General features: G+C 38.7%; 3 protein-coding genes across 4 annotated transcripts; all 3 read right to left on the bottom strand.

Annotated features, from left to right (window-relative positions):
* Nucleotides 1-2: 2 nt before the first annotated feature.
* Nucleotides 3-6315, bottom strand: ddx24 (DEAD (Asp-Glu-Ala-Asp) box helicase 24). Its single transcript, XM_033988005.2, has 9 exons — nt 6227-6315; nt 5285-6121; nt 3955-4410; nt 2571-2724; nt 1563-2072; nt 994-1069; nt 602-790; nt 395-524; nt 3-319 (listed from the first exon to the last, which is right to left on the bottom strand). Exons 2-9 carry the CDS (start codon nt 6111-6113, stop codon nt 45-47), a joined length of 2619 nt encoding a protein of 872 aa, XP_033843896.1. The 5' UTR covers nt 6114-6121; nt 6227-6315; the 3' UTR covers nt 3-44.
* A 295-nt stretch (nt 6316-6610) lies between these two features.
* On the bottom strand, nt 6611-9314 carry LOC117390296 (protein Z-dependent protease inhibitor). The gene is made up of 5 exons (XM_055231157.1): nt 9272-9314; nt 8585-9208; nt 7485-7758; nt 7003-7150; nt 6611-6907 (listed from the first exon to the last, which is right to left on the bottom strand). Exons 2-5 carry the CDS (start codon nt 9180-9182, stop codon nt 6716-6718), a joined length of 1212 nt encoding a protein of 403 aa, XP_055087132.1. The 5' UTR covers nt 9183-9208; nt 9272-9314; the 3' UTR covers nt 6611-6715.
* A 298-nt stretch (nt 9315-9612) lies between these two features.
* On the bottom strand, nt 9613-13424 carry atxn3 (ataxin 3). Of its 2 annotated transcripts, none has more exons than XM_033988456.2 (11): nt 13334-13424; nt 12543-12707; nt 12428-12472; nt 12258-12343; nt 12115-12181; nt 11950-12037; nt 11751-11880; nt 11517-11683; nt 11289-11442; nt 11139-11203; nt 9613-11055 (listed from the first exon to the last, which is right to left on the bottom strand). In XM_033988456.2, the coding sequence occupies exons 1-11, from the start codon at nt 13355-13357 to the stop codon at nt 11006-11008; spliced, it is 1041 nt and encodes a 346-aa protein (XP_033844347.1). In that variant the 5' UTR covers nt 13358-13424; the 3' UTR covers nt 9613-11005. The 2 variants fall into 2 exon arrangements, with proteins under 2 accessions (XP_033844347.1, XP_055087133.1); XM_055231158.1 differs by having other exon boundaries at nt 11517-11680.
* Nucleotides 13425-13718: the final 294 nt, after the last annotated feature.

Below are 13718 nucleotides of genomic sequence, written 5' to 3'. Positions count from 1 at the left end.
TTGTATTAAAATATTTATTCATTAACAAATTGGAATACAAAATGTTATTTTTTCTTTTCTTTTTTTGGTTTCTGGTTTCTCCTTTGTGAAAGACCTTTCTTAACTTTCTGTTTGCTCTTTTGCATTAACACTCTGCTCAGTGCACTTTGAGTCCCTGGCACAGCAGTTTGTTTCAGAGCCAGTTTGCCCATCTGAGTCGGGTACTTGGTCTTCATCACATTCTTGAACACAGGCTGAGAGATTAACTGCTTCAGATGTTTTTTCATGCCCTTTACCATTCTCTGCTGCTGGACATCAGCATGCTCGTCTTTTGATTTACCTGACAAAATACATCAATACTTTAATTATGAAGTAGTTGTAATGTTTTTTAATTATCAAATTTTGCTGGTCTTACCAAGTAAAAGGTCTTCATCCAGATCTACCTCGAGAGCTTCTGCAGCTTGTCTGAACCAGGAGTTGTGCTTTTTCTCCTTGCAGTTGTGATACTCAATACTTTCTATTCTCCTGGCCAAATCTACACGCTCCTACATGGCGCATATGAGAAACATACAATTACATTTAATTTTACTCAAACAAATTGAACCCACTGTTGATGTCTTACCTTGATAGCTTGCATGCATTGTGTCTCTATGGGAAACATAGGTAGGTCTTCATCCTTCCCAAGAGTTTTGAAAATCTTTCTGAAGTTCAACATGTCATCAGGCCCTATCAGCAACAAACATAGGCCTTCTTTGGCTGCTCGGGCTGTTCTGCCACTGCGATGGACATAGGTTTCAGATGTCCTGGGAACCTGATATCATTAAGGAAAATAGCATAACTATATTTAGTTTAGTTTATTAGTTTATTTGAAGGGACAGTGTGCAAAAAACATTAATGGATGCTTTGCACCAGATTATAGCCGAAGCTAGTTTCCGTCTGTAGTCTCTTATTATGACACACTGTATTTGTTTGTATTTATGTAATTAATACAATAAATGAGTAAGAAAATATTACCTGGTAGTGAATAACATGCTGCACATTGGGAATGTCTAGCCCTCTTGCTGCCACATCAGTAGTCAGGAGGACACAGCTGTGGGTAAGATTTTAAACAATAAGGTCACAGTTTTTTGACAATTATGGTTTTGCCAACATTTGTTTTATATATATATATATATATATATATAAAAAAAAAAAAAATAATGGCTTACACTTGTATTGCGCTTTTTCAAAGCCTCTCAAAGCTCTACACTTTATTCATTCATTTCCACGCTTGGTGATGGTAAGCTACTATTGTAGCCACAGCTGCCCTGGGGCAGGCTGACGGAAGCGAGGCTGCCAATCTGCGCTATCGGCCCCTCCGACTACCACCTATCATTCGCACACACACCACTTTCATACTAGGCAATGTGGGTGAAGTGTCTTGCCTAAGGACACAACGACAGAACTTGGTCTGAGCGATTAGTTAATTAGTTAATTAGTTAAAATTCTTTCACCTGTATGTCCTCACACAATGAAGGAGACATTTTATTATTTAACTTAGATGGTTGTCACTGTACTTGATGCTTTCCGAGGACATGGCTTACCTCTCCCTGTCAGCAAATCTCTCCAGGTTTTTCAGACGTTGTTTCTGCTGCATGTTAGCATGCAGGGAGAATGACATGCAGTCCAAGATAGTTAGAATGGATTTAAGCCTTTTGATGCAGTCTATACTGTTTGCAAACACCATGGTACGGCCTGGGTGCTGCAGAAGAAAGTAATAGAGGTAGTAGTCCTTGTCCTCTTTCTGACAGTGGATCTGTGTCTCGGTTAGCGTCTCCACAGTGGCCTCTTTTCTGGTCAGATCAATGACTTTGGGTTTGGTTTTAATGCCCACTTTTTCCATGAGGATTTCCAGTTTACTGCGCTGATCCAGCCTCTTTTTCTTCTGCAAAACGCGTGTGGGCAGAGTGTAAGACAGTGTGAGTGTGGCTGAGAAGATGAACATTTGTCTTTTGGGGTTGAAGTGTGTTGTGTGCAGCATCTCCAGAAGGCTCTCCAGCTCAGCAAAGTGCCCCCTCTCTACCATGCGGTCAGCTTCATCAATCACCAGACACCTGCAAAAAATTCATAAATAACGTGTTAGAGAAACCGGGATTAATTTTTCTCATCAAGTAAAACAATCCAAAAAACTTTTTTGGATTAGTAAGAAGAGCAAAATAATTTCTTTGCTTAACTTTTTTGGTGGAGATTCCATCACCTGCTTGAGAGATGTTATTCCTTTGGATGGAATGACCGATGTCCCAACATTTAATCTTAGTAATCAGGGTCAGGTCAGATACAACATGGCCTAGAGGCATAACCCGCTTGTCTCCATAGTGATATAGTTTTAATGCCATAGAATGAAAATTCTAGGCAAGAGGTGGCAGACCCTCCACTAGCAGAGTTGCATAGTGCACTGTTAGTACATTGAGAAAATACAACTTGACCTAGTATGTTCAAAGCTTTGTTAAATTAACCTACACAGGAAAGCATTAATAAAACTCATCACAGTGTAAGGAGGGCCCATTAAAAGCAATCTGAATCACCTAAATCATAATAATCCAAACATGTACCGGAGCTGTCTGAGGTTTTGCAGGTGTGGCTCCCTCTCCTTTATTAAGTCCCACAGGCGCCCTGGAGTACCTATGACGATCTCTGGCCTGCGCTTCAGCAGCCTCTTCTGCTTGTGCTGAGACATCCCGCCCACTATTATGGCTGTACTGACATCTGTGGAAAGAGGAGAATGAAAAATCTTAAAGCAAACAACTATTGTGAAATGACTGTATACTATGTGGTTTTGCAACAAGCAAATATATTAGAATTATTATGATAGAGTCTAAAACTGATACTTTGCAGCTGATAGCATCACACCCCCTGGGAATGTTGATGACAACTGTAGGCTTTGCTCAGAATTAGGCATGGTACGATGCTGAAATTTGGTGTCACGGTTATCATGGCCAAAATAATTGCAATTAACGATTGTATCACGTTAATTATTAAAGTTGCTGACAGTTTAAAATGTTATTGATATGAATATTTATTATTTTAAACTTATTAATAAATTGCATGTTTAAAGAACTGTTATAGTATTGTACCTTGTTATCAGTAAAAACAACTACGAGCTAGTGGAGAATATTCTGGACGAGCAGGGCCGTCAACTGAAACTTGGGGGCCGGGAGAAGAAGTCTCACATAGCCCCCCATTTAATACAAATTAATAGGACAAGAATTTAATTCTGGGCCAACAATATTATTGTTTACTGTCCCATCCCTAGTCAGAAACTCTACTAGATTTTATTCTAATCTCTATTTTAACACAATCTAACCAGAAAGAGAAGACTTAATTAGAACTCCAGGTGAGATGATTTGTGCATTTAAACACAGTCACAAGCTAGCTAGTCAACAGTATTTCAGCTATTCACTCTCACCTTTTTGTTGAAAATCAAAACAAATAAGCACGACCATGAACTCTTAGATTGATCACAGGCCCGTGAAAATGTGTTGTTTAAATGCATTTGGTATTTTTTCTAAATATACTATTATATACTATACTATACTATTCTATCTTAAAAGTTTTTTGACAGTGTTTACTAGTGTGCATTGTGTCACCATGGTAACTGCTGAACATTCCACCATAGAGATACATGTAGAACACCCCCTAAGTGATGTCCCTGCAAAGTAGGCCCAGGACTTACTGAGATGTTAACAATAAACCAGATCAAAATTTTAGCAATCTGACTACCACAGAATTCAGACCTCTCCTCTAGCTCAGTCTTTTATTGGGCCTTCCAGAACATTCAGATATCACATGAACGCAATATATGCAACTTGACAATGAGTCTTTGGAAGGAAAGACAATATGAACAAGACAATATGAAGTCCATGTTAAAAATAATAATATGATATTACCATACCACATAATTTAGACAATTACATTTCTGGTCAAGCATTAACTTACTTGTAAACTTGGCCACCGCATCTATATGGTGTTTGACTTGGACCGCTAGCTCTCTGGTGGGAGTGAGGACTAGGCCAAGCAGAGGCTGATCTTGACTTTCATCATCCTGGTTTTCCTTTTGGGGAGCAGGGTCAAACGGTGCCTTTACACCCACTTGAACACATCCCAGCTTGATATCATCTGCTCCATCATCATCACTATTGCCATCATTCAAAACACCATTGTCTTCCTCTGCATAGCTGTCATCCACATCTGCACATTCCTCCTCCTCCTCATCCTCCCCCCCCTCCTCCTCCTGTTCGTCTGCTTGTTGATCAGCATCTCCGGGCTCATCTGGTAAATATAAACTCTCTACCTTCTTAGCATCACCCTTAATGTTTGAACTATCATGGTTTTCCCTCCACTCCAGGATGGTATGGATCATGGGGATAGCAAAGGCCAGGGTCTTGCCACTACCTGAAACAAAAGTGTTCTGGTCAGTTAGGAAGCGTCATAAGTATAAGAATGTTGGCATTCAATTATTATTTTTTTATTTGAAGACCACACAGAACATGAAGAATAATTGGAAAGATTTTAGAACCAACACCAAATGATTTCATTATAATCCAATGTTCTAAACCTACCTACCTGTGTACATTTTATGTTTCAAACTTCATTTCGATACTAGGGAATAGACTTTATACTCAATACAGATTCTGATACCATGATGATAATTAAAAAACACTCTTTAGACCAGGCATGGGCAAACTACGACCCAGAGGCCACACACGGCCCTTTGGTCTTATTAATCCGGTCCGCCGAATATGACCAAATTATAGTAAAAATAGGTAAAGGTAAACCTTGTTCAAAGATTTTCCCACAGTTGCCCAGGTAGGTTCCATAGTGGTCCATGGGCATATACTAGTCTATGTGGTCGTATATTCTGATACAGCTCAAGTTCATTCTAAAGCTATTCAGGAAAGGTTAATTTCTGTCCTGTGAATGTAACTTTTACAGTATCAATAATTGTTCAAATGAGTATCTAGTTTTGATGCTAGTTTTCATATTGATTAGTATCTAATTTTCGATACTTTTGACATGCATAGACTAGGTAGTTTATGTTGTCACTTGCAACATTCAAAAATGCATCCATTTCAAGCCAGACAGTTTTGTTTTTTTTGGAAGAAAAATCTTTAAATTTTAAATAGCAAAGGATCTCCCAATGCTTCTATATGTCTTCATGCTTATACATACATTGCAGACACGGCTTGCCCCGTAGGGTGTAACCCACAACCTTCTCAGTGAAAAAAAACAGTTCCCCCAATACTATGTTGTATTACTTTTTCCTCACCTGTCTCTGCAGCTCCCAGTATATCCATGCGGTCTCTTATAGCTGAGGGCAATGCCAGGGCTTGGATGGGTGTGGGTGAACTGAAGCCCAAACTGCCCAGGGCTTTTAGCACAGGAGCAGGTACATAGAGATCCTTCCATGCACTCATGTCTGAGCTGGTGTCCTCAGAACCAGATAAGGCGGCACTGGTCCAATTCTTTATCTGCATTTTGGGAGGTTTTGTGGGCTTGCTTTTAGGAGCTTGGTCTACTTCTACAGGCTGGTCTTCTGAAGTTGACTCCTGCTCTGGTAGTTCCTCTGTTGTCAGTTCAATAGGAGATTCTGGCTTAGTTTTCTTCAACTTCTTCTTTTTGTTCTTCTTAGTTGGCTTTGCTTCAGAATCCTGTTGAGAACCCTCCACAGATATTTCTGTAGGTTCTGATTTTTCCTCATCTCTCTCTTCTATTTGAGCAACAATTTCTGTAGACTCGTCCTTGCTTTTCTTAATTTTGTTTTTCTTCTTTTTGGCTTTTTTCTTGGATGTGCCAGCGGTCTCTCCGGATGCCTCTGTAGCCTCTCCATCTTCAGTGTCCTCCACAGCGCTGGCCTTTCTCTTCTGGCCCTGCTTCTTCTTTTCCTTCTCCAGTTCTTTGGCCGCCCTGGCTGCTGCCTTCTCGGAGTCGACCAAACGATAATTTGTCAGTTCTTCGAAGCATACCAGCCCCTCCATTCCCTCCTCGGAAAAGAGACTTGGGTCCAGTTCGATAGATTTCCACTTTCCCTTCACATGGATGCTCCGTTTTGCTGGGTTTATGCGCCTGCCTTGTGGCTTCATCTTCTTGGACTTCATTTTCACTACTGAGGCAAAAGAGAAATAGATTGGACCATGACAACCTAGAATACTGTAGAAAATATCTCTACATATCTGTACAAAACTGCCTGTTAAGAGTGGAGAAAACTTACCGTGGTGCCAAGTGGTTTCTTGATCTTAAAATAATGGGTTATTACTGCTGTTGACATGCACGCGTGACACACGAGGAGGCCGCCATGACAGTGTGGATCACGTGGGTGGTAAAACTAGTAAAACTGTGAGATACGTCACTGCCATCTAGTGGACTGGACTAATCACGTTTTTTATTTATTTATTATTATTATATTTATATATATATTTTTGTTATTTTAAAATGTATGTATTATATATTTTCACATTTTGCTTTTTATTTAACTTCAAATTATATTATCATCGTTTTTTAATCAAAGTTAATTAATTGTAATTGCAATTATAAAAGAGACTAAAGATTAAAAGTGCATAGTGTTTCTGGTGAAGAGTCTGCCACTTGTCTTCATGGAAATATTATTTCTTTGCATTTTATTAACAATTTAAGAATTCCATTTGAGCTTTACAACACAAGTTCAAAATATATGCTACAAAAAAGTCAAGACATTAATGGTCTAGCTTTTTGTAGGGTCAATCAGTCTGCCCATGAACAACAGAGCATTAGTGTCTTCATGGTATATGAAGAAGAAGAAGGGTCTATTGGCTATGAATGAGGGGGGTAAAGAATAGGGAATGATGCCAACTGTTGTGGCGGCTGCTGCAGTGGTCCCTGTTTCATCCACGTCAATCATAGCCTTGTGCAAAACCTATGGAAAAAAACATACAATACCTTATGCTTTTACAATAATAATGATACTAAGGATATGTTGTGAAGATGCCAGTAATGACACAGAATACCAACCTCAGACACCTTCAGGGCTTTGTCCTTTTGGAGATTGGTCAGGTTGGCTGTATTCATAAACAGAGTGGAAATGCCCATATCAGGCAGAAGGTTATGCAATTCATAGGACTCCTCCATCTTGAATTTTGGGAGATGGACTTCTACTTTTCTGAAAACGCAATCCAACATGAAAGCAAAATACATTCATCATATTTAAAAGTGCATTATGTAACATTTATGCCATCTGCTTATCTCCATGAACTGTTTTGCCTGAGATGCTCCACAACCTATCCACAATCTAATCAAGCAAGTGACAAGACAAGCAAGTGCAATGGATGTTTTCAATGTATTTTGGAGCAATACAACACCTTGAATAAATACAAGATAGATATGTTTTATGTTATACTGTGAAACATTGCATGGAGTCAAGTAGGTGGCAGACACTAAACCAGAAAAGTTACATATTGCATCTTTAAGTTATAAATCCATAACTTTAAACATACATTTCTCTCATAGATCGCAACCACCCTTGGAACCTGTGTGCGTTGATCTCATCATCAATAGCTGTGTAGTCCACTCCCTTATTTGGCAAAAGGATGAGCATTGAAACGCCATGGTCATAAGGAAGCTTCAGTACTTTAGCACCGAGCGACCGGTCAATCCCCATGAAGAACCTGGCCTCCTTATACATCATCTGCACATTTACCATGTTGTAATTATCAATGTAGAAGGCTTCTGTTTTGGTGTGTTTGGGGTCAAAGGGGCTCTTCCAATCTCCTGTGAGAGAAAAACACAACTGTCAAAACAGACCTGATCTTTAACTCGTCCTGGTGGCATCACTGATTTGGCTCCATGGAGATAGATATGTTTAATGCCATGCTGTGGAACGTTATAGGCAAAGACATTACATCTCCATGGAGAGAAGCAGATGGAGGCCACCAGAAAATTTCCATAGTGAAACTTTGTCACTAGTTCAAATGTCCCCATATGAATAAACATGTTTGACTCCAGAAATAGGGACGTAATAGTTACAGCGAGTGATACACTGATCTAGCTTTTTCTGTTCTGATACTAATATTGGTACTTTAACTTTAAGTATCTGTCAAAATCTGATATTAACAGATACCAGTGTAGGGACAGGAAATGACACTCATTTCCTTAAAATACTGTTAACTTACAAGATATCCAAATGTGTAATGCAACTGTTATTTATCCTTCAAATCACTACTAAACAGCTTTGTATGAATAGAAGTTCAAACATTATTACATTCTAGACCAAAATGAGCCTATAAATTAGACCCAAAAGGACCAATCACAATGTCGTCTTAATCGATATCATGGAATCGATATTCCAGCAAATTTTTTCAGTGCTAATATCACTAACAACATTAATTAGTGGTATGGGATGGAGTAATAACGGCTTAGTATCCCATAAGCTGATGGTTCTAACCCTCCTCACACAAGTGCATACTGCCATTGTGTCTTTGAATAAAACACCACCCATCTTGTCTATAGTTGGCCTATATGCACAGCGGTATGATTCAGGAAGTGATTGTGAATGGAAGTAGAACAGTTTTATACATTTGATTGTAAGTGTCCTTACCTCTAAAGAATATCGTATTCAAAAGCATGAGCTGGGTCTCTGTGTCAAGAGCGGAAATCATGTTTTTTATTCTATTCTTAGTCTTGTCCTTAATATAGTTATTTATGTAGGCCACACTCTGTATCGTATTGGAGAAGTTCACCGTTTTGATCTCGGCTTCAAAATATTTCTCCATCTGCTCCTCAAAGGTCTTCTCCATGTTCAAATTAGCACTTACAAACATTGCCATGGCCTGGTCTAGCTTGAGGGACCCATTTTGTGTGATGTTTTCGTGAAGGAGCTGAAACAATTGTGGAATGATGTCCGGCTGGTTTGCTCTATCAAGTTCCTGCAAGTTAAGTCCGTTTAGAATTTCCTCACGAGTGACACCACCAGTGGCCATAAGCAGAGTGCTGAAACTTGTAGAGATGCTCAGAGGTGAGAAGAAGATGTTTTGATCATGATAACTGGATATTCTTCTGTAGAAGTTCACCGCAAAGTCCATGTTCTTGTAGGAAAGATCTGTAATGGTAGGATTTGGAAGTGTTTCTTGGAAAGTCAGAGCAAAGAGGCATAAGGTGAGGAAAACCGACCAATTCATCCTAAAGAGGTGGTCCATCGGGGTTCCAGGTAAGGCAATGGTACCTGAAATAAGGTTGAGATTAAATTCCAAAATGTCTTAAATTCACAACAAAATATGATACATACCAGTTAGGCCCAGATGATGTCCAAAGCTTGAGGGAGTATTTGGTGAAGCAAAGTGCAAGTGTGTTTAAAGTGTTACATATTAACCTAGTGGTTTTTTTGGACATCCTTTGACCCAAACAAATGGGTTTTTGAGATTACAAAATTGTGTGAGTGTTGTGTTGTCTGCTCCCCAACTCAATGTATTGATATTGTCCTATCAATTTTGAACGATATTGGAAGCATGAAAACAGGAAGAAAAAAAACAACTATCAAATCAACATCTGTGTAATGCCATTTGAATAAGAGATCCCAAAATAAAATGTATTATCCCAAAATACAAAATAACAAGAAGCAATTGAATGGGTGAACATACATTTAATTTTAAAACTAATAATCAAACCATTTTCAACTTCAACATACAACCAAAAATGAGGAATTAGTGCTTATAGTTAGAATGTAGTGAGTAAAAATGAGTAAAACCCAAATACCAACACAATTCATTAAAATGCCTAAAGCTGAGGAAAAGAAATGACGTTAGCAATGGAGAAAGTGGAGGCTTCATTCTGTTACTAAAGCACTAATTGTACAGATATGTCACAACAGAAAGAGTGTAAACTATATTGTATCTGTGGAAAATAGATTCACAGCAAACTAAATATTGGTTGGGGTTGAAATTATAAGGGAAAACAGAGTCAAATGGCAAATGATTCTTTGGAGTTGTATAACAGTCATCTTTACTGTTCACGTAACATTGTCCAACACAAATTATTCACTTCACCTCAGTGGAACAAAATTTATGACTTAATACAAAAAATCTAACTGAAGAATGGCAAGAATGCAATAATTTATCTTTTAAATACTGTTGCTTATATCAAAGCACAGCAGGTCTCCAATTAGTGCAATTAGGCATCTGGATTGTACCAACAAACTATCAGCAGTGCTACAAAGACTTAATTTTATTCCCGCTTTGTTTCATACTATGTTTTAAAATAGTATCCTAAATACTGGAGAGGTACAAGACGACACAGCTCTTGAAGTATCTGGATGACTCAAAAAAATTATGCGTTTGTTATGAGATGTGTGTTCTATATACTAACATCTATTAAAGCTGTTGGCCAAATATAGCATCAGCACAGTGAACTGGATGCTATTGGATGGAATAGATTGTAAGTGCTAAGCAAAAGACAAAGTGATAATATAATGAAAATTTAAAGAGCCAGTGTACGTTTATCTCAATGCCGGCAGACGTGTACAGTACATTTCTTTAAAACTATGCGGTGGTTGGAGGAGAATGCATTAAAAGGCCTACAAACTCAGGTCCATTACATTGAAATCTTTACCTATGGCTTACCTTTTGGTCTCCAGTGACCTTCAGAGTGCCACCAACAGTGTGCATTTACATGTAAACACAGCAGCTGCATGCCTTATACTCTGTCTATACCTTCCAAAGGAAAGGAATTAAAACATTGTACTATAGAAATTGAAGGCGCCATGGTAAGAAGGCATTTGCAATCTTGGATAAAATGCATCATGAATTTCCATGGTCACACCTTTTCCAGCAACTCTGAGTTAGTTTCAGACTTCCTCTTCTTGCTTGTCCATCTCTTCTGTATGGCCTGTAAGCCAACTAATCAGCCAACCATTTTATCAGTCCTCTGACTGTCCTTGTCCACATGTGCAAAAGATTAAAGGAAGGAGCGAAGCTACCCCTTATGGGGACACCAATTCAAGGCAGCTGGGAAATGTAGGCAGTCTTCAGGGCTGCTTGTGCTGCTCGTCTTGCTTGGTCACCAATGTCTCTGATGCTAGAATGATACAAGTCAACATAAGTGTTATTTTAAAGAAGTTGTTTCAGTTTAATTAAAGCTTAATCAATGTAAAAACCCACCGGAGCCATCAGATAACTTTGTCTCTTGTTGTTGAGGAATGTTGGATTGGACTTGTTGCTGTTGTCTAGGAGATCAAATGGGTGTATCAATGTTAACTTGCACAGAAACAAAGGCACATAAGAACATTACTGTAACAAATTCAGAGTTACCGGTCAAAGTAGGCTTGTCTCTTCTTCCTCAGCTCTTCAGCTGTAAGTGTCTCACTTTGCCCTTCCCTTTGTGATCCTACAGCACTGCTTGCTGTCTGGCTTGATTGGACTTTTCCAGTTTGATGTTCTGAAGAGGTGTTGCTCATTACAGCCCCTATGAAATATTTATGTAAGATGCTCATTTGTATATTTACATAAATAAAAGGATGATGCAGGACTGTCCATTACCTTGCATGCTCATCTGTATAGCCCTGCGCAGGTCAGCTTCCTCATCTTCCACATCTATGTCCTGCCTGCTCAGTGCCAAGGCCCTCTTCAGCTCCTCATCTTCATCCACTACATCCTCCTCCACACCAACGCCCATTTCATTCTGGCCCAGAGCTACTGACCTGCTACTATCAAAAATATGAATATTCGTACCTGATTTTTCAACACAATGGAAGAAAACAAAGAACTACTAACCCCGAGCTTGTTTGCCCCTCTTCTTCTCCAATGAGCCGGGGCCGCTGCTGTTGATGCACTCTCATGAAGGCAAGAATCTGCTCTGCTTCACACTCTGGCAGGTTGCCTCTGATCACAAAAATTGAATAACCTGTGCAAAAATAATGAATATTTCAAAAAAGACAGTAATCTTCTGCTATATATTATGTGCATCAAGTACCTTCTTGTTGTAGTTGTGCTAAGAAAAGTGCTAGATATGTGTCTGATATCAATTCAGGCCCAGTCAGCAATGAATTCAAGTTAAACCACTGTAATAAACAAGAACAAAATGTTATGAAGGTTATAAAGATTATATGATAAAACTTATATACAATGTAAACTGTACCTGCTGCCCTAGTTTGCGTATAGTGAACCAGTGTTCTTTGTAGTTGCAGATAAAAGCTTTCTCATCTCTGAAATTACAAAATCAATCTTTAAATTTTACTGCTATAAACAGTTAAGAGGCCAAAGTTTAGAAAGAAATCTTACATGGGATTTATCATCAGACTCTGGTATTCCCGGCTGTTGAAAAGAATTAATTCTAGACCCCACACTCTGAGAGCATTGCTAATGACCTGCAACAATAAGACATTCAAAAGGCACCGTTCAGGCATATAACAATGTATGTACTGCTTTTATAGAAACAAGCTTGTACTAACTTGTATTGAGAAGAATCCACTGTCATCCATGTTACCAGAAGGTTGCTGAAAGCATAAACAAACTTTAATCATGGGAAATGGACAAGTGTTGTGGTTATTGAGACTGTCTCCTCACCTGAAGAAAAGTCCTGTACTCCTCACTGCCCACTCCCCCCTCAGCCATCCGTATCCTCTCCTCCTCATCCAGCTGCTGAGCGATGGAGGACAGGTCCACAGGAGTGAAGTACTCCCCCTGCAGAAGGTTGTTCAAGCAGTGCTGGGCACACAGAGAGCCCTCTTGCTACAAAGAATGATGGGTAGGCAAGAGATTAGTGCATTGATTAGTTGATTAGAAAGTTGATTAGTCGATTAGAGATTAGTTTATTGTAACAGTTATCAATATCAATGAACACAAAAATACAAGATACTCGAGCGTTGCAAACTACAGTCTTCTTGTTTTAAGCGATACCATCTAAACTGATACATTACAAAACGTGAATATATGTTCTAAATATATATAATACTACCCCAAAGTCCTCAAATTTTCCTTTTTATTAAGACTACCTATCCTCTCCATCCAAAACACAAGAGCGGCTACATGGCTAGCTGACGTAAACACAATATAAATACTTAACAATACTTAACAAATATTCAGTTGAATGTATCTATAGAAAAATGTGACTTTACAAAGTTTGTAACGGGGATACAAATATGTCCACCAGAAAGGCCTTTAAATGTTTATTACAAAAGTCAAATGAAAACTTTGGTTAGCAGTTGTCATTAGCTTGAAGCTATCTGAACAATAACACACAAAGCACTGAGGCAAAGACGTAATGATCAGCACCTGACACAACGGGCAAGAGAAAGAGCTCGTTTAAGAGACACACCCCGGTTATTTTCAACAAAGCATTAAACCATTACACTTACTTTTTCGTGAAATATAGAATCCATCTCGAGTTTAGTCAGGCATTCACCTTTGACCCGAGTGTTTTCGTCAGCACAGGAGCTTCAGCGGCTCTGAACAGCGCCACCCAGTGGACGTTTGCACAGTATTATAACACGAGGTTTCAAATTAGGTTTATGCATATGTAATAGTGAAAATGTGTGGCAAAAACATGTTAAATCTAATATATATATATTAACTCTTTTATATATCCTATACATTTGTGAATAGCTGTATAAATATAACAGCATGTACAATATAAAGTTGTATTGTATTTCGTACAGTTTAGTTATAATGACGTGAAGGCTGTTACTATACTACATTACAAACAAGCATACAAATTAATATGAAGGATCACAATTTTGGATG

This window comes from Periophthalmus magnuspinnatus, chromosome 22 (assembly GCF_009829125.3).
Source record: "Periophthalmus magnuspinnatus isolate fPerMag1 chromosome 22, fPerMag1.2.pri, whole genome shotgun sequence".
NCBI classification, from domain to species: domain Eukaryota; kingdom Metazoa; phylum Chordata; class Actinopteri; order Gobiiformes; family Gobiidae; genus Periophthalmus; species Periophthalmus magnuspinnatus.
Note: the sequence above shows the minus strand (reverse complement) of the source record. Positions and strands in the feature narration are given on the sequence as shown.

Bases quoted from the DNA above. Each gene is read 5' to 3' on its own strand.
- LOC117390296 (XM_055231157.1), bottom strand. From the start codon at position 9,182: ATGGACCACCTCTTTAGGATGAATTGGTCGGTTTTCCTCACCTTATGC. The intron at 7,151-7,484 runs GTATGTTTAAAG...TTGCGTTTTCAG, and splicing joins TTGCGATCTATGAGAGAAAT to AAAAGTAGAAGTCCATCTCC. The intron at 6,908-7,002 runs GTTGGTATTCTG...TTTTTTCCATAG, and splicing joins AAGCCCTGAAGGTGTCTGAG to GTTTTGCACAAGGCTATGAT.
- atxn3 (XM_033988456.2), bottom strand. From the start codon at position 13,357: ATGGATTCTATATTTCACGAAAAA. The intron at 12,708-13,333 runs GTAAGTGTAATG...CATTCTTTGTAG, and splicing joins ATTCTATATTTCACGAAAAA to CAAGAGGGCTCTCTGTGTGC. The intron at 11,443-11,516 runs GTAATGGACAGT...AATATTTCATAG, and splicing joins TATACAGATGAGCATGCAAG to GGGCTGTAATGAGCAACACC.
- ddx24 (XM_033988005.2), bottom strand. From the start codon at position 6,113: ATGAAGTCCAAGAAGATGAAGCCACAAGGCAGGCGCATAAACCCAGCA. The intron at 1,070-1,562 runs GTAAGCCATGTC...TCTTACCCACAG, and splicing joins AGATTTGCTGACAGGGAGAG to CTGTGTCCTCCTGACTACTG. The intron at 320-394 runs GTAAGACCAGCA...GTATTTTGTCAG, and splicing joins GGATGAAGACCTTTTACTTG to GTAAATCAAAAGACGAGCAT.